We start from the raw sequence: 19,687 nt of genomic DNA on the forward strand, positions 1-19,687 counted from the left end.
CTGCTCTGCACAGGAGCGGTGCTGGCACCAGCCCTAATGCACTGAGCCCCAGCACCTTCTTTCAACCCTGTCCCTTGGCTGAGTTTTAGTACCTTTATTCGAGCACCATCCTTAGGTGCTCTGGTACCCCACTGCTACCCAGACCCAAGGCAATGTTAGGGAAAAGGCACCTGAAGTGCTCAATGCAATAGCTACCGACAGATTTTGTGGTTCAGGTGAAAACTGGATCTTTCCCAGTAGCTCTTCCCCCATAGCAGAAGTGCAGGAATTCAGGTCCTGGGCAGCAGGAGCAGCAAGCCCACCAGGGCTGGGGTTCCATGCAGGAGCAAGGGCTGGGGCAATGCAGCTGCCTGCCCTTTTCCTGGCCAGGAGGAATGGGAGAGGCAGCTGAAGACACTGCCCAGCCCTTGGAGGTGGTTGGTCCCCTCCAGCCGCCGCTGTTTGCCTGGGGACTGCTGTTAATTACCAGGTTGTTTATTTGAGTGTCTTTTCCCTCTGGTTGTTTTTCTGCAGCTGTCTGAATCTGGAGATCCCTGAGATGTCTCTTTCAAGTCTTCCTTTACAGCAATTCCTCTCCCTGTGACCCCTCAGGCACCAGTGCACAACCAGGAGCTCCCCGGTAGTTCCATGCCAACCAGGAGCTCACCTGTCCCACAGCAGCGTGCACAGGGAGGGAGTGAAGAGACACTTTGTCTCATCCTCCTCGCTGCAGTGGAGGGCATGTGAGGAGATGTTTCCCAGTGCTTCTGCTCCTTGCCTGCTGAGTTTCCAAGACTGACCATGGAGATGGTCTCTTGCTTCTGATCCGCGGCCGCTGTGTTGCTGCCGTGTTTGGCTGGAGGTCCTGCTGCACTGGTTCACTTTTCACAGCCTTAAAAAGTGTGTGGCTGAGCAGCTCTGCTCTAAACTTGAACTCGTGTAAGCACAGGACCTCTCCTGATACTGGCTTACCCTCCTGAGCAGACAAGAATTGCTGGGTGACCCCGTGTGCAGTAAAACCTCAGACAGGGCCGGCACCAATGTAGTGGCACCTTCTGGGTATAGACATGAGAGCTACAGGTGTTGAGCCCAGGCTTCAGATGGCAGCTGAGCGCTCATCCTGGTGCTGCTGCACTGCCAGGGCTCTCTTTGGCATCAGCAGGGAGGGAAGCCTTGATTCTGGGGCTGCTTTGCTGCTTCCTCCTCCCTCAGCTGGCCCAGTCCCACCAGGCATGTCCTGCTGTGCTGGAGCAGCGCTGTCCCCGTCGATGGCAGACAGGAGCTGGCCAGGCTGCCCCACTGCTTCAGCTGCTGCACATCAGTAGAAACTGCTCTTTGTTTTCTGGCAGGACTGTTCTTTGGAATAATGTTTTAGTTCGAGGCTTTAGCACTCTGATGCAAGGAGGATTGAGGCAAAGTGTTCCAAGTGCAGCCCAGCCATCACGTTCCTGTAGTGGCTGCACAGCTGATGTGCGGGAAATGTTTGAGCTGGACTGTGCTGGTTGTGCTGCTGGAAATCTCTTCGGATGGCTTGCAGAGTGCAGAGTGGTTGTTGCAGCAATTCCCGCTGTCTGCCAGCTCTTGCATCAGTGTCCTTCAGGGATGTTCACTTCCCTGTCATTAGAGATGCAAAGCTGATCTCATCAGAGCAGGCAACTCAGAAACAGCTCCAGCATCTCTTATTTCTCCATTATTTTCTACATAACCTTTGTGTGAAAAATAGTTCCAAAGATACAGTGCTGAACCTCCAGCTCTGCTTGTTGTGGGACTAACCAGCTGCGGTTTAAACTTAAATCCCAAAACAAAGCCAACAACAAAAAAATCCCCATCAAGCCAAAACCCAACCCCCAAACTGAGTGCCTGGCAGGTTTGGTGACTCTCTTTAGTCAGGATTAGGGGTGCAGAACAGCGTAGGTTGTTATTGTGCAGAACTTTTGAGGAGGGTTGGGGTTTTATAAAGCTGAGAACCTACTCTGCAAAGTTCTGGATTGCACTGCAGAGTTCTCAGCACCTCTAATCTCTCTATAAAAGCTGTGTTTTTATGGCTGTTAACATGTTCCAGAGCCCTGAGTGCACAAAGGTGATGTGAGCCAAGCAGTACAAAGCTGAAATGGGTGGAATGTTCTTCTAATAACTGGGATTAAAGGTTTCTCTGTGTTTTTTGTTTGTAAAAAGCAGGCAGGTTTTGTTCTCTCCAGATTCCACACCAACATTGTCCACACCTCTCCTGGTGTGGGGGTTTTTGGTTGGTTCGGTATTTAAGCTGCATAGGAAAGACCATGGAAAATGGTCTCCTCCTCCTCCTCCTTCAGCTTTTGTTTCCAGCTGTTCCCTGGCATATTTTCCTCTGCAGCCTCGCTGTCTCGGAACAGCAGAGCATCTTTCCATTGCACTTGAGAATAGCTATGCTCTGAGCTGAGGCTTTGAGCTGTGGTTTTATAACCTTGCTGGTTCAAATCTGGTTTTCTTTCCCTTTGCCCCTTGCTGTCCTCTGGCACTCCAGCTCGAGCTTTACAGGAGCATTATGTCATATCAATTCCTGTGAGATTGCAGGCACTGGAGGAGGAGGGAAGCTCCAATGTGAAAACCTTCAGCTTTGTTTTGCTAAAGGCTTTGCTGTAAGGTGAGACTCACCTGAAAGAAAATTACCCTGGGGCACAGAGGGTGGTGGCTCAAGGCAAGAAACCTCCATCAAAGAGTCTGTTTGCTTCTGCAAAAGTTGTAGTAAATAGTAAGGTTGCAACATAGCTCGGAGATTGTTTGTTCCTCAGAGATAGTTTGTTCCTACAGAGCTTCTATTTGCTGAAAGTATTTTTACGTAGCCACAGCTTTTTAGATTTTCTTCCTCTTTTCTGTCTCGTCTTTGTTTCATTTCCATCAGCCCATCCTAGACATTGCTAGATCATTTTACAACTTTGACACCTCTTCTCCTATAAATACAACACCTGAAATTTTTAATACCTTGTATGTTCTGTGCAGTATTGGGCATTGAATTGGGACAAAAATCCTCGTGCAATTCAAACATAATATTTGCTGGTTAAACCGTCAGTGGTTAAGGAGGAGACAGGCAGAAAGGGGACACTGAAAGGCTGTACTTAAATGGCAGTTTAACAGAAGGTTCTGAGCATCTTTCGGGTAACCTTTTAAATAAAATGCAGGGTTTAAAAAAAAATCTTTTTTTAGGGATTTTAACTCGCTTTCAGCCCAGCTTCTGAGTTCCTGGGCCCATTTGAGGGTTTTATTGTACCACTTGCCTGTCTGTGCAGGTGATTGCCCCTGCTCCCTGCTCAGTCCTGGACACAGAAATTACCCTGCCTTGTTTTCTTCAGTGCAGCTGTAACAGCACCTGTAACAGGCCTTTTGCCCATGGTTCTGGAGTGGAGGCCGAGTGCGCTGGAGACAGAACTAGATGGAAAAAACCCCAACCAAACAATGAACAAACAAAGAAAATGCAACAACACCCCCCTCCCCCCCCATCATTTTGCCCATCATTTACTTAATCTTAGATCCTCTCTTGTCCCAAGAGCTGTTATTTTTCTTACATTGTCAAACTGCCTGAGTAACTTGGTGGTAAAATCCATCCAGGAAACTGCAGGCATGTGCTCTGGCACAAGGAGGTGAAACTCTGCAGGGTAGATCTTACCTGAGAGCCTTACCTGTGCTGCTCACCCTGCCAGCAAATGTGTTTGCTGTGGAACACCTCTGTGGGTTGAGACACACTTGTGTTCTTGTAGGGCTCATCTGTATTAGAAGGCTTAAATTCAGTACTTTCTTCAATTTTAAAAATGTCAAATGCTGGCTTTTTCCTGGTGGCAGCAAAAGTTGTGCTCCAGAGAGGCTGCCAGGGTAGCTGGGGTGAGATCTTCGCCCTGTAGGTCAGGAGGAGATCTGAGAGTCTCCAATTTGGGCTTTGAAAACCTGGTTTCAGGCTGGTGAGAGCTGCTGTGAGGCAGCAGAGTTTGTACAGGTGTGCAGTGAGGTGCTTGCTGTGCCAACAGGCCCAGTCCATCCTTTAAGGACAAGGAGGGAGCACTGAGCACACCTGCCATGCACTGTAAGTCAGGTCCCTGGAGGTTTGTTGTTGTTGGAAACAGCCCATGGAAAGGTGAAACCAATGTTAGCAGCCATCCTGGTGCTTCCAGGATGGAGCAGCCCTTTCCTGGCACAGGGCTTGTTTTTTTTGGTGCAGCGAGACCAAATGCGGGAGCCTGAGAAATTCTTGGGGAGTGGAATCTCTGTAGCTGTTCCGGGAACTCTGCAGGTGTCTGCTTAACCTGTCTACACCCAGCTGAAGGGCTGCAGCTCTCTCAGGGTGTTTGGGTGTGGAGTGTTGGTCTGGAGATGCTGTTTTGTTGCTGGCAAAACCTGGAGATGCCAGCTGGGGTGTGGATGGGGATCCCAGGGATCAGAGGCAGCCTCTGCAGGATCCGTGAGCAGGTGTGCACCTGAGCCTGGCATGCACCGGTGTGGGGATGCCACCAGGGTCTGATGCTGCAGAGCAGCATTTCCCTGCACAGTGTCCACAGAAATGAAACTGTGAAGGGATAGGATATTGAAAGTATTTTGGACAAATACTTGGATTTTTTGAGTGTTGGGGATTTTTTTGTCTCCAAGCATATCTTGATGTTTGTACTGTCATCCAGCAACAATGCAGACTGTTATGGTGCCCTCTGATTTCCCTCACAGGCTGCCTTTGTTTCTGTGTGCAGCTGTGTAGTTTTTATGGAGATCTGAACTGCAAGGCATGAAGAAACTCTTTTGTTTGTTGTCGCTTCTGTGCATAAAATCATTCTTGATTTTCTTCTAAAGCACAAATCCACTTCACATCCCTGATTCCGGACTGACTTTGGACTGTTTCTGGGATTTCCCGGGTGTCTGCTGAAATTGTTGGAGCTTTAGGAACAGATTTGCTCCTGGCTTCAAATGCCGTTTTCTGATGCAATTGTCCCCCTTAAGCGTGCCCAGAACAGAGTTCCTCTATGTGAGGACCACGTAGCTGCTCAAACGCTGCTGGGTTTGGAGCAGGCAGTGGACAAGTGAAATCTGCAAATCCGGGCTTCTCAGAGGTCTCCAAATCAGTGTTTTGCTTTTGGCTGGTTACAAAACCAAACAAGCAATTATTTGCCGGAGATCCCCACCTACAAGCCCTCTCAGCTGGAGATGAAGATGCCTGGGAACTGATGTGAGCAGGCTTCCTGTGAAAGGCTTCCAGACTAAATGGAAATCCCTCTCAGTTGAAATGAGGCGTCTATGAATGGAAGATGGAGTATGTTTTTCAAGAGAAAATCTACAAATCTGGGTAACTACAGATAATTGCAAGGCGTTTGTTCTCTCTCTGTTTCTACATGTGTGTCAGTACGAGGTGCTTGGCAGCTCGTTGGATGTCTCCCAGAGCTGCCAAGCGCCGCGGCAGCTCCCCGGGGCTGGCAGAGCTCGCGGAGCCGAGCCGTGTGCGGAGCCCTGGGCTCTGCGTGGGGCTCAGCTCCTGCCCAAACCAGCTCCCGCTCATCTGCTGCACACCGAAATGATGGGGAACTCTGTTGCCTCCCAGGGAGCGGTGCAGCGAGGGTGGGTTGTGTGTGAGCTGCCGTGAGCAGGAAGTGATGAAGGCAGGAGCAGGGGGCGGGAGCGGTCCTGGTCTCCTGCACGCCCAGTGACAACCGAGACCTCTTGATCCTGTTCCCAAAGCTCAGCTATAGTGCGGGACAGGATCTCAGAGGTAGAATCACATGCTTGCTGACCTTCAGTCCCAGCTCTGCAGGCAGGAACTGGGCTGTTTTGCAATGATGCTGTTATAGAACTTCTATCACCCTGCTCAAAACAAAGTAGTAATACTGTGAGGCAAACCGTGACACTGAAAGGCACAGACCTGGGGTGAGTCCACCTGTGTTTGGTTGACCTCTGTTGTTGGTGATGATAATTTGTTTCTCTCTCTGAAGAGTAGGTAATTGAATGCATGACTCAAACTGATGAGCTCATGTGTTGTTTGGAAGGGATTTTTCCCATGGCTCACAGCTCTGAGCTGACTAGTTAAATTGCTGCTGTTAATGTGCTGCTGTACACACTTTTTAAGGTTGGGTGACTTCATCAGTTGTTATTTGAATAGCTTGAATTCCCTTTTTTCATCTGTTATGTTGATGCCCTCATACCACATTTTTTCTGAACAATTTAGTATCACTTACAGATGACAGAGACAGTAACTACTTCTGTAAGTGCATAGTAGGAGCTGGGGTGGAAGATAATGCACCTGTGGTATCTTCTTACAGATATTGCTGCCTGTTTTTTAAGTACTCATGGAATGAGATGATCTCAAACCTGCATCTGTGGGTACATGCATAACCTGGATGCTGGCCCCAGCAGCTGCCTTCTGCCTGGGAGTGGGTTTGGTGTTGGATTAGTACATTTGGTTAAACCTGTTTGCTCTAAACATGCTTTCAGCAGCTCCTGGCCACCTGTGATTTCCATGCCCGTTTGCCTCGTTTGATGAGAGGTGAAGCAACAAGTCTTCCTCTATCAGCTTTTGCCCACAAACAAACAGTTCTGATAGGTGAATTCTGCCCTTTTACTCACAGGCTGGTGAGGGCTTGGAAAAAAACCCAAAACAACAAAACCCCAAATAAGACATTCTAAACCACATTTACAATGTGTCCTGGCTTTGTATTCTGCTCTTGGAGCAACTTGGTCCCTGGCCTCAGTCGCTGTAGGTGACGTTTCATGACCATCCCCACCCTAAGCGGTTCTTAAACAGAAAGGTACAGGATGTGGGGTGTGATGAGAGGGAGCAGTGAACGTGGTGTTGGGGGTGTAGTCACTGTTGTCTTGTGGAATGTGGTTCTGCCAGAAAATGGGTCCCAGGAGGCCAGTGCCCGCTTTGGTGCACGGGAGAGCAGGTGGAGAAGCCGGTGAGTTTGTCTGGCCCTGGCTGTGTGGCGGGATCGTGCTGCAGAGCTGCTCTGGAATAGCTCTGGGCCTCACCTTGTGTGATGCTTCCAGTACACCCCCAAAGCTGGGCACTGGAGAGGCTCTGCTGGAAACTCTGCCTGTGGGTAACACCCTGTGGGTGGGGGGCTGTTTCACCCTGAAATAACCTCCCTGGGAGGGTGTTGGTTCAGGGCTGCTCCCAGCTCCTCTGCCAATGTCTGTGCTGTCCAAACTGCTGCTGTGAGCCCCACGTGTGAGTGTGGTTTGCTTGCAGAGGTCTTGTGGGCTTTGCCTTGGTTTTGGGGTGAGGTTTTTGCATGCTAGGGACTGGAAGTGGGAATGATGTTCTTATTCTGTAGCTGATCTGCCAGCAACCCTGGAGCTATTATGCCCACCTTTTGATCTCAATTTTGTGACTTTCCAGCATTTCTCTTCCCTCCTTTATTGTCTTGGGCTTGTTGAGGATGGGACTTAGCTGCATGTTGCTGCTTCTGCCTTTTCTTCATACTCAGCAGGGATGGGGATGTCTGGCCACTGGCTGCTCTCCCCCCACAGTGGTTCCAGCTTTCAGGAGGATCTGGGCAGCCCCAGATGGGGCCTGCACACACAGGGGGAAGGCTTTCTATGCCCCAGCCGTGTCAGTCATGACTTGGAAAGGCATGAACCATCTTGGAAAAGGACTAGTAACATCTATGACACCCAGGGACTTGGTAGAATAAACAAATCGCCATTGGACACTGCTCAGCTATTGCTGGCATTTGGGGTAAATGAATTTCTGCACTTAAGCCTAAGCCTTAGGCTGGGCTTAGCAGAGCGCAGAAGGGCTCCAGTTCCAAAGTCTGTGGCACAGGCAGAGGGACAGCCTCTGCACTGTGTGCAGCACAGATTGATTGGTTTTTGCTTATTTGATCCAGCTGCAAGGTTGGCACAGGCCCTTTGGAGGGAGAGGGAGGGACCTTTCAGCAGCTCGTCTTGCACACACACCAGTAAGATGACAGCTAGTTTATGTGACAGCAAACATGCTGGTATGTTCCCAAAGGTGTGCCAGGGGACTGTGGCAGGGGGAGCCCAAGTGACACCCAGCCAGGCTCTGCCAGTCCTGCAGAAGGGCTCAGAGGAGGGGACACCCTGACTGGACTCCTCCTGGAGAGCCTGGCTAGAAGGGACAGGGCTCTCATGCATAGTTTATGTTCTCACAAAAACTCACAATTGCTGTGGTGTTCTGGCATCCACAGCGTTGTCTGAACTATTGATAAGGTTTAAAACCGAATTTACCCATCTCTGCTTAGTCACAGCTCCTGGAGCTGCTGAGAAGCTTCACCACAGCTTCATCCATAATGTTTTCCCTTTGCAAACATACAGTAGAGGATTTGCAGTCCATTGACCCACTCTAAAGTGTTCCTGGGTGCTTTTCTACCTTTGTGGCAGTGAGAACATGCATTTAAGACCAGCTGCACACTGGGTGATTGTGGCTTTGATCCTTCCCTGGGTAGTAAGGAAGGATTGTCACAACACGGGTTACAAATTCCTGGCTGGATACTCTTGGTGTTTGCCTGTTTTATAATCATGGCATGTCTTTAAATCTGTCAGCTCCTTGCTCTCAGAGCCCTGCATCCCTTTCTCCCAGGGCTCCTCTCTGGTGCCACGCAGCACAGCCAGCCCTTCACAGCTGGTTACTCAAGTTCACTGTGAAACCTCAGCAAGTTAAATATTTGGTGTGCCTTCTCTATGTTTTCATTCCAGCCCTGTACTCTTCCCTCTTCCCAGCAGCCAGTAGTCAGTGTGGCACTGAACCTACAAACCTTTAGGGAGACCTTTAAGAGCCCGAGACCTTCTGCACTCAGCAGAGCTGATGACCTCTAAGCTAACAGAGGAGCCTGCGGGTGTTTGGGGGAAAATCCAACATTTTCAATTGGACATTTGTGGTGTGGTACAGCTTCAGCTGCACTAATGACAATCACAAACCAAAGTCCATCACCAGGCTGGCTGGGTGAGGCCCTGTGGTGGCACAGTGAGTCTTTCTGGTGGCTTCTGAGACGATTTTAAAATTTCTCAGTCGAGCAGAGCATTTCTGTAGGGCTGCATCAGACCAGGCACATCTCACCCTAAGCCCTCTTCTGAGTGCTCAGATGCCATCAGAATTGCAGAGTGCAGCAGCTCTGACTTAATTATGTCTGCAGATAAAAGAACAATCCACTGAATTGCAGCATTAGTCAGGTAACAAAAGTCCACTCAGTTTATCTTATTTATATCATGCATTGAATAAAGGCTTGGCCTTGGTTCATCATCGCTGTACACCTCCAATTTTGCCTGTTGACCTCATGTATCACTTTGCAAGCAGGTTGATTATCTTCTTTTGAATTATAAATAAATGAAACCAAATTTAATTTTAAAAAGGAGGAAAAAAAGCTGAGGTTGCATTATACAGCACGTGTCTGTAAGCTGGGGGAGCTGAGTTTTAATGAAGTTAAAATAATGTGCACTGGGTTTTTTTGTGGGTGGACTAACAGAGTGAGGTGGATTCTGATCTCCCACAAGCAGAAACATTCATGTAAGAAATGAGGTGGCAAAAGCATCTTTGGCCAATCTGACTCATGCAAACTGGAAATGACTTCAAGTGACAAGGAGAGTCTCTCTCAGAAGGAAAGCAAGCTTGTCTTAAAACTATATCAATGTTTCATTTGAGTACATTGATTTATTTTTACTAGTTTTTAGGGGTTTTTTCCTTTGGAAAGAGTTTTTTGAGCATCACCTGGAATGTCTTCTGCCCCAGATTTGTGAATAAATTATGTTCTTCTTAAAGATACTGCAGATGCAAACTGGAGATGGTGCTGGCAGCTTTTGGGGAAGGTCTCAGGAAAACCTGCTGATGACTTGGTAAATGTGGGATGAGTCCTGGCTGTACCTTTGTGATGTTTGTGTAGGTGCAGGAGTTGTTAGTTGGGGCTTGGATCATGAGAGCATCCCAAGGACACTTGATTTGGACCAATAACCTAAAATGCAGTGTTGGCTCTGGCATTACCCCGGGAGCTGGAATCACCTTCACCCCAGTACTAAGTGGGGATCCCCTTGGAAAGCTAAAGGAGGAGAAAGGCACATGCTGCTCTTAGGTTTTGCTCAAACCTGCCTTTTCAGGGGAGGTGCCCTTCTGGCCCCCACCCAGGCGTTAGGGCAGAGTCACCTGGTGAGTCTGCAACTGCAAACTCATCTCCTTTTCTCTGAAACAAAGACCCACACAAAGCCCAGAGGCCAACGTGTTTCAGTAGTAAATATTTATAGAGCCTTGTTCACTTGAGCTATTTAAAGCAATTTTCCTGAGAGATCAACCCCTTTAAAAGGAGAGCATGAAATGCACATCTCCCTTGTGTTTCTCCCTTTTCCAGTGTGACTTCCAGATCCCTGTACCTGCTTGGCTGCTGCCTCCTCCCTTGTGCTTCTGCTGCTCATGCAGGTGCAGGGCAGGGGCTTGGCAGAGTGGAGGTACACCTGTGTCCAAGCCGTGAATTCCCAAGGGGAAAGTGAACAGCCTGATACAAAGTAGTATCCAGTGCTGTTAGAAAGTTACCATTTCTCTTGCAGGGGTTTTACTTTTCCTGTTCACATCAATTGTCATCTTTTGGGTAAAAGCTTTAAGTAAGCTCAGGTTGGGTGTGAGGTTTTCAGGTGGTATTGATGCAAAGTGTGTTGTGCTCTGCATGAGTAATTTGGAAAAGATCAGAGTTTCCTATAACCCATCCTGTGGATTCCCATGGGAAAATGACTTGCTTTCTTAGGTTTTCCTTATAGCAGCTGGTGAAAGAAAGAAAGAAAGGTTTGGGATTCCCTGGAGTCTTGCCCAGGAGCATGAAACCCAGCTCCATGGAGGAGAATCGGGTGTCTAACATCAAGCTTGGTCAGATCCCTCTGCACAGTGCCCTGTGCCAGGTCAGCTCTCTGCTCCAGGAATGGGGCTGGGATGGCATCAGTGTAAGCAGGAGTCTAAAGCGGGGCTGGAAAAATACCACAGGAATCGGCCTGAATGCTAAATCTGAGAGAACAGCCCCAACTTGTTCTTTGAGCCTCATTCACTTTGTTGCATCATGGTAATTGGTCCAGAAAAAGATCAGCTGATACAAAATAGGCTTTAAACAGGAGTGTTTCCCTTTCCCCCAGCACCGCTGCCCCGGGGCCGGGCAGGGCTGGGCTGGTTCTCTAGTCTGAGTGTGCTGCAGGAGCATCCCAGTGATGGGGTTGGCACCTCCCTGCCAGGGCAGTGGGATCAGAGCTGCTCCAGCAGAGCGTCCGTCCCGAAATAAGCCATGATTGCCTGTAAACAGAGGTGGGGGAACCCTGTCACCTGCAGAAAGGAAGTTCTAAAAACTTCCCTTAACTTGTGTCTCAGCTGCCTGAAATGTAAAGGGAGAGGGGTAGCCGTGGTATGGCCATGGCCATGCACTGTCATACTGCCAGCAGCCTCAGTGCAGAGGTGGCATCTGGTGGCTGCTGTGACCCCCTGTCCCCAGATCCCTGGGACAAGGGGGGAGCCAAGGCTGAGCTTGAGCTGTAGGCTGGGCCTAGGAAAGAGAGCTCGGCTGCTCAGCTTCCTTGTGAGCTGTGAATGGAGGAGTGTCTTGGGCTGCAGCTCAGGACACGGTTGTTTGTTACTGGGACTGAAATACAAGGGGATAGTGCTGGTGTTCACCGCTGTGGCGAGTCCCGTGGTTTTGAGGGCACCTCTAACTGGTGCAGATTTTGTGGCACCAGTGAGCCGTGGGAGAGCTGTGCTTGTGAGCTGCAGCCTGCTCAGTGCTAACCAGCTAAAAGAACAGACCAAAACCAGGGAGTGCCTTTGAGCTGTCATGATGCAGAGTGTTTATGGAAAAGGGAAGCTGAAATTTTCTCCAAAACATTGCAGTTGTGCAGGTTTATGTTCTTCATTAATGAGCTTGTAGGCAGAGTTTGCTCCAAAACCTTTTATAAATTCAGTCCTAGTCTCAGTTTGGGTGTTTGCAAGTTAAAAAGTGCAGCACTTTCCTCAGCCCATTGCCAGATACCAGCTTGCTTTTAACTGGAGTGTGTGTGGCCTCCTTGGGCCAGTGTATGTAACACCCAAAGACTGGTGTCCCTCTGCATTAAAGCACGTGGTGTAGTTTCAGATGAACATGGATTATTTAAAGCATTTCTCTGGTGACCAAGTCATGAGTTTTGAGGACAGGGAGCCCATGTTCCTCTGGGGACGTAGGCTGGGCAGTAAGTGGGTGAGGAGCATAATGAAGACATCTGTGTATTTGACATTTCCATTAACAAGTTTCCTTCTCTTCCCAGTTCAGCTGAACCTCTGTCACTTTTAAAAGCTGTACTCAAGCAATTTGTTTCACCTCAGCAGTGGCATTTTTGGAAGTATGTGGCCTCTGTGCCCTGAAAACTGTCCCTGTACCCTCTCTGTGGTGCTTTCATGTGACTGCTCCACCTGTGCACTGCTGGCACTGAGGGTGATTAAGACTCACTGCTGACAGGGAGCTCGTGCCTTAGGAGGGGGCAGAGTCTCTGGGGATTTTGCATCTGAAACAGAGTAATGGGCTTAATTAGCCCCTTCCCTAAGAGCCCATCAGATCCTGGTCCAGGAACTGGCAGGGGAAGATGTCTGGATGCTCCCTTCTGGTAGCAGAGCAGCCTTACTCCCACTACTCTGCCATCCCTGGGGATGAGGGAGATTTATATCTCCCTGAAAATAAATACAGATCATTCACTTGTCTCTGGAGGAAGATAAAATGTAAACTGCCTATTTTCTGTGATAAAGCACTGGAAATAGTTGGAATTTAAGATAATTATCTTTATTGCTTTTTATAACAGCCTGTGAAGGCTGAAATCTAATTTGTTTTTCACTAACAGGGAACTCCTGCGGATGACTCAGAAAAATCCATTTGCTTTATTGACAAACTTGTCTGTTTGCTTGTCAGGGCAGTGTTCTCCTTGCAGGAAAAGGGAAATGCAGGTCATAACACAACGGTGGGGTTTTAATAGAGATTCAAAGTTTGATATCTGTTGGCAAGAACAAGAACTAAAGTTGATGTAATCAGAGTGAAGTGACTCTGCTTTATTAAAAGGTTGTAAATTAGTTGATGCTTCAGTGGGTGTGCAGTAATGGTGCTCTGTGCTTTGTTTATGCAGCTTCACTACACTTGAAGCTTATTAACAAGCAGAGAAGCTGCTTTTCCTGGGCGCCTGATGCCCCTTGGCTTTGGGAAGGAGGTGGGAGGTGCAGTTGTGCCTCCTCCTCTGTGCCTGCAGGGAATGATGTGTTCGGCATGGTTTGGGCCTGGTGCTTGCAAGGGGAGTTGTTTTTTAAACCTCTCAGTCTGACTGTGAGGCAGGCTCCCAGTTTTAACAAATTTCTTGGGTATCTGAAGGTAGTGGACACCCCTTGTATGAGTGAGTTGTGTGCCAGCACAGCTGGGTGTTGTGATTTGGGGGCTTTCTGCTACTCTCGTGCTGTGGCTCCATGAAAAGTAAAATCTGATGTCTGTGCTGCTTCTCAGCCCTTCACAAGGGAGGGGAGTGTGTCCTGCCTTACCTGGCCGTCTGTGATCCACACCCCAAGAGCTGCTCAGAAGAAGAGACAGCAATCTTTGGACAGCCTTTCTGTAGCACTCATATCCCAAAATGTCCTGTGGCTGCAGGTAGTGGTGTTTGAGAGATGTTGGGACTGCAGGCTGATGCAGCAGAGATGTTTCTGAATTGTTTCTGTCTGTGGCTCACTCCCCAAAACTCTAATTTATCACTGCAATATGGGATAATGCTACAAATCACTGAATCTCAGAGAAACATGGAGTGATTTGGGTTAGAAGGAGCCCTAAAGCTCATCTTGTTCACCTCCCCCTGCCATGGCCAGGGACACCTTCCTAGGTTGCTCCAAGCCCCATCCAACCTTTCCTACAGCTCAAATTCTAAGAGGTTTAATCCCACAGTGGAGAAGTCAGAAGCAATGCAGGGGTTAACAGTGTTTTCAGGGAGGAGGGATAGAGCTCCACGAGAGCAATCTTTGCCATGGAGCAGAAGTGTGTGTCTGTCAGGTCTCTGTAGCCCTGCTTAAACAGGCAGCAGAGCAAGGAGGAGAAAACATCCCTTTAGTAAATGTGAAATGAGAGCTCTGTGTGAGCAGAGCAAGGCTCTTTGATGTCTCTGAAGATGTTCTCAGGGTTTGCTCAGCTTTTCATTGCTTTTCTTTCAGGAATTGACTACAAGACCACTACTATCTTGTTGGATGGCAGAAGGGTTAAGCTGGAACTCTGGTGAGTATTTCTGAGCCTTTCTAACCCAAACCCTGGGAGCTCAGGCCAGGTGAGCAGGGACACAGGGCTGGGGGGATGCTGTACATGGAGAGCATGGACCATCCCTGGGTGTGTGGTGGGACTTGCTGGCTGTTCCTATCAGAAAGTTACTCTGGCAAACCAGATTGCTTTCTGTAAATCAAGCAGCACAAACACCTTTGCTGGAATAGTCTGATTTCAGTCATTGTCTGCCATAACTGACCATTTTCACTGTTACTCTGCACTTGAGACCCCACCTGTAGTTCTGTTGTCCAGAGTTCCTGGCACAAGAAGGACATAGATATGTTAGAACAGGTTCAGAGGAGGTCACAAAGATGCTCCAAGAGCCCCTCTGCTCTGGAGCCAGGCTGGGAGAGCTGGGGGTGTTCACCTGGAGAGGAGAAGGCTCCAGGAGGGACCTTAGAGCCCCTTACAGGGCCTAAAGGGGCTCCAGGAGAGCTGGAGAGGGACTTTGGGTAAGGGCAGGAAGTGCCAGGCCAAGGGGGAACGGCTTCCCAGTGCCAGGGGGCAGGGCTGGATGGGATATTGGGAAGGAATTGTTCCCTGGGAGGGAGGGGAGGCCCTGGCACAGGGTGCCCAGAGCAGCTGTGGCTGCCCCTGGATCCCTGGCAGTGTCCAAGGCCAGGTTGGGGCTTGGAGCAGCCTGGGACAGTGGAAGGTGTCCCTGCCATGGCAGGGGGTTGGGATGGTTGGTGGATAATGTCCCTTCCAACCAAACTATAACATCATTATATGTTCCCATACGGCTCTTGGTCACTGAGGGACTAGAATTGTTTTGGAAGCAATACCAGATTTTTGCTGAAATCCAAGGATGAGAAAACAAGAAACAAGAGAAGGAAGGTAGAAGAATAAAAAAGGTGAAGCCTTTAGTCCCTCAGCAGCTGGATATTTCTCAATGCCTTGAGTAGAAAACCAAGAGCTGTGAACAGACCTCACAGTGTCAGGTAGGGTGAACTCCTGGAGAGCAGGACTGACTGGAGTGACCAGACACTGGGACAGAGGTGGGAGAACACTGCATGGGAGGGGTAACCCCTGCCTTATCTGTCAGCACCAGAAGAGAGCTGGAGTCCTTCTGGCTGAGCTTTGTCTGAGGTCCAACTTGCTGAGGAGCTGACACAGCAGTCTGTGGAGATGAAAGAGGAAGGGTAGGACAGGACAGGATAGGTAAGGATGGGTAGTCTGTCCCTGCCCTGGTTTTCACACAGATCTAGTAGGGAATGACACAGGTCCTAAAATATGGAGTTAAATATCCCCTTACAAATGCTTGGGTCAAGTAACAGGAATATTAGTAACATGTGTGAATTATTAAATAGGAATGAACCCCATGTTCTCAGCCTCTGTGACTGACTCTAGCAATGTGTTGTTTGGTGGTTTAATTACACCCCTGCTCTCTGAAGCTGAATGTCCTCATTTTTCTTACAAAAAAAGAACAGAAGCAGCTAATTTATCTCTTCTAGCCTCCATGTTTATATGTGCCACTTGCATTCTTGTCTCTCTTGTGAGATGCCTATTTTAACATTTCAGCCCCAAGTGTGTAGTAACTTAGTGCTTCCCTCTTGAAACCATCTTTTTATACTGTAATTCTTGAGCTGGAGAACAGCACAGGAACTGAAAAGCTGATAACACTGATTGATGATGCCTCAGTGTAATCTTTTATCATTACTTACCCAGTATTTGATTGTCGAGGGAGAAGGACATGTAAGCACAGGCTGTTAGATTGATGTCCAGGATCGACAAAGCTTTAGATTGAAAAAATGACTGTCCTGCATGTGAGGTCAGCATGTTTTTCTTGGAGCTACAAATCTGGGGCTGAGGGATTCCTCAGCCTTCTCAGTGGCCATTAAAGTGTCTTTTATCCTGGCCCGGGGAATAGATTTGGCAAGTACCATAATGTGTCTCTGATTAGCCTGACACATTTCAGTATGTCCTGGTTACATCAGAGTTCTGGGCTCTGGCTTCTTGTCCCAGATGGGGACTGAGAGCTGCTGGTAATTTTGTCAAACTTAGTTACACCTTGTCCAGACAGGAGAAATGATAGTGACTGAAAAGCCCCTTATTGTCACAGTGGTCTAAAACACTGTACCCCAATCCTGTTCCTCAGCTTTCTGTAGGATATATAGAGCAGGTCTGTCAGGGATCTGGGGATAAAGAGAATTCCCTTTATTTTTGGTTAAAATGTGTTTGAAAAACAAGTGAAGCCTAGTGCAAGTCAATTCCTCCTCCTGTTAGTGGTCACATTTAGGTTGGCTGTTCTCCATGGCTGGGAGAGCTCTGCAGACTCATGACTTTGAACTCCTGTGGACTGAAGGGAGCTAGGCAGAAAATCCTTTGCCCAGGGGAGTACAATGACTTATACTCTCACACATCATGAGGTAGTGCTGCAGCAGAGTGGTTTGGGCTTGTACCTTCTCCATGGGAAGCACAATGACAGTGACAGCCTGTACTCAAAGGTAGTGATGTACCCACCAGTTCTTCCCCAGAAGAACCCACCTTGCCGAGCACTTTGGGTACCATGCACATCCTAAAGATCTGACAAGATCAACACAGATTTTTATTTTATTTCTTTATGGCCAGTAGGAGATGTGCAGTATGGGAGTCGATTCTGCACATCTCACAGCTGTAACTTTTCTGTGTTTTAGGGACACCTCAGGGCAAGGAAGATTTTGCACCATTTTCAGATCCTACTCCAGGGGAGCCCAGGTAAGTGCTGCTCTCAGGGCTTTGATGGGACACGTTTGCTTTTCCTTTAGGCTGTAAAAGTCTTTCCTGCCATAGTAAAGAGCTCTGAAGAGGAATGTACTGATCACCAAATGGATCTCTGTAGATGAGAGGAGACACTTAATGTTGTCTTGTTGCCTGGGATTCTGTTCTTACGAAATGGTGGGAGAGAAGGGAGTGAATGGCAGACTTTGCTAAACTCCCACAGAAAAGGTCTGTGCAGACAATATTCAGTCTTAATTTCTGGAGCAGGGCTGAGAGGTTGGGGTTAGAGAGGATGAGGCAATTCTCGCTCTAGATCTGCCTTATCTTTAATGTGGGAACTCCTACTTTCTGAGGTTTCTCAAATTTGTTTAAATATGGCACTGGCTTTCCCAGGGGAGTTCTTCCAGTCTGTGTTGCTTTCGAGTCAGTTCCGAAAATAGGGGTGGCTCCTACTTGAGTGTTTGAGGCAGATTTGAAACTAGAGCAGCTCAACTGGAACGTAAAGTATGTGTGTTCCTGAAAACATGAGGCAGAGTGTTAGATTTTGAGCTTCTCCTTTGGGCCCTGCTCCAGAATAGCATCAAGATCCTCAACAGCACAAAAATCTTGTGGTCCTCTGGAAAATTGCTGTTTAATAGTGCTTTCTCACAGTTCTGCTGCTGTCCTTTTAGTAGACATGGCAGGGTCCCTCCAGGATAAAGTTTCCCTAAGTTAAATGAGTTACTTTATTCTCCTTATCGTTTCCAAATTGGAAAACTTTGGAGAAAATTCCTCCTCTCTAAGACGCTAACAGTCAGAAGCTGTATATCAGTCTCCTGAGTATCCTGGGAGATTCCCAGCCTTTGGGAAACGTTGCTCTTCTGCTCAAGCTCTTACCACTCTTGGATTTTTGCTCCTTGTATCTGTAGACCTTTGCTTTGCTAACTGGCAAAATCCGTGTTGTTCTCTTTCTCTGACTTCCTGCAAATTCACTTGTGCCATAGACATAGGAGCACCTCACGTGGGGTGTGCTATTGAGATCTCCCCCAGTGTCTTGTTTATTCATGTTAGTGCACATCTCTGGTGGTCTGGATGTTTTGAGGCAGTTCCTTTGAAGCAGAAGCCAATTTCCTGGTGCTTGCAGAAAAGTGCAAGGCAAGGAGAGTTGGAGTTCTGCAGTGGGAAAGTGCAGGATCCCCCATTTGCATGCTCAGTCCCGTGTCTGAGTTTCTTTCAGTTTCTACATTTCATTTTCTTTCAGCCCTTTCTACATTTCAGAAAAATCTGGAACCCCAATCCCATAATCACAGGATGGTTTGCATTGGAAGGGACTTAAAGGCTCATCTCATTCCAATCCCCCTCCCATGTGCAGGGACACCTTCCACTATCCCAGTTTGCTCCAAGCCCCATCCAGCCTGGCCTTGAACACTTCCAGGGATCAGGAATCCACAACCTCCTCGTGGAACCTGTGGGCTTGAGGCCACATTGCCTCCCTCACCAGTTAGAAGTGAACAGAACTGGTCAGTGTGGTTTCCTGGTGACCACAGAACTCAGCTTTGGTCAGGCTTTTTCTAACACCTTGCTGTGTCAGATGCTCAGATCAAACTGGGAATAAAAAGCAGCAGCTGCTGTGTCCAGGAATGCCACCTGGGAGCTTTTAGCCCTGTGTGCAGCCACTGTGCACAGTGGTTACTCCCCTTGGTGTGACCTGGGAGCTCCTCAGAGCGGGTGCTGTGTCTTGGCACAGCTGCACCCTCAGAGCCTGAGCCCACGCACCAGAGCTCATACCTGCTGCTGCCACAGGGCAATCTGGGGTACAGGGCAAAGCTGAAATAAGCAATGATGAGAACGCTTGAATTGGATGGGGAGAGAGACACACATCTGTCTGGAACCTGCATGGAGCTGTGAGGCACTGGCACAGCGCCTCCATGGGCTTCCTGCAGCCTGTTCTCCCTGGACACTACATTTGGGTGCCACAAGGTGTCATGTACCTGGCTGTCTGCAGTCTTGAAAGGGATTGATTTTCTCTTCCTTCCTCAAAATGAATCTCTTGACCTTCTTTGCTTTGGAGGCAATGTCCTGCCCTTCAGCTGTATTTATCAGTATTACTGGAGGAGCTCTCACCTGAGCATCAGCAAGGTTTGCCTCATCTATCTCCCTGCCTACCCCTCCCAAGGAATGAGTCTGAGACAGTAAACCTCATCAGCCAGGCAAGGGGACCTTTAATGGGAATGCTTTATAGAATCGTGGAGTCACTAAGGTTGAAAAAGCCCTCTAAGATCAACGAGTCAAACCAGCAACCCAGCACTGCCAAGGCCCCAACTAAACCAGGTCTCTCAGCACCAAATTCTATGTGGGTTTTAACATCTCCAGGGATGGTGACTCCACCACTGCACTGAACAGCCCGTGCCAATGCCTGAACACCCTTTCAGTGAAGAAATTACCCCAAAATGCAATCTAAACCTCCTCTAGCACAACTTGAGGTTGTTTCCTCTCACCCTGTCACTTGTTACCTGGGAGAAGAGACCAATCCCCATGTGACTCCCACCTTCTTTCAGGAAGTTGTATACAGCAATTCACTGCTGAATGCTGGGGAATGGAGCTCACTTGCACACCAAGTTGTAGCTCACAGCTTTGCCTCAAACCTGCCCTCTGCTCGTGCAACAAATGCCTTTTCCAAAGTGCTGTTGTGATGCCTTAATCCTGGTCTGCCCAAATAGTCAACCCTTAAAAGCAGCAAACCAGCCCTAAGGAACAAGCCTGCCTAGGAGGAGGAGAGGTAATTCCCAAGGGAA

The 19,687-nt window shown here is 48.5% G+C and overlaps 1 protein-coding gene across 1 annotated transcript in view; it reads left to right on the forward strand.

Annotated features, from left to right (window-relative positions):
• Positions 1-19,687, forward strand: part of RAB40C (RAB40C, member RAS oncogene family) — a 36,861-nt gene that overhangs the window by 4,243 nt on the left and 12,931 nt on the right. Inside the window, exons 2-3 of the mRNA XM_048320851.1 lie at positions 14,111-14,171; positions 16,850-16,910. Of these exons, the coding sequence (XP_048176808.1) occupies positions 14,111-14,171; positions 16,850-16,910 (122 nt within the window). The remainder of the gene's footprint in view (positions 1-14,110; positions 14,172-16,849; positions 16,911-19,687) is intronic.

Source organism: Corvus hawaiiensis, chromosome 16 (assembly GCF_020740725.1).
Source record: "Corvus hawaiiensis isolate bCorHaw1 chromosome 16, bCorHaw1.pri.cur, whole genome shotgun sequence".
NCBI classification, from domain to species: domain Eukaryota; kingdom Metazoa; phylum Chordata; class Aves; order Passeriformes; family Corvidae; genus Corvus; species Corvus hawaiiensis.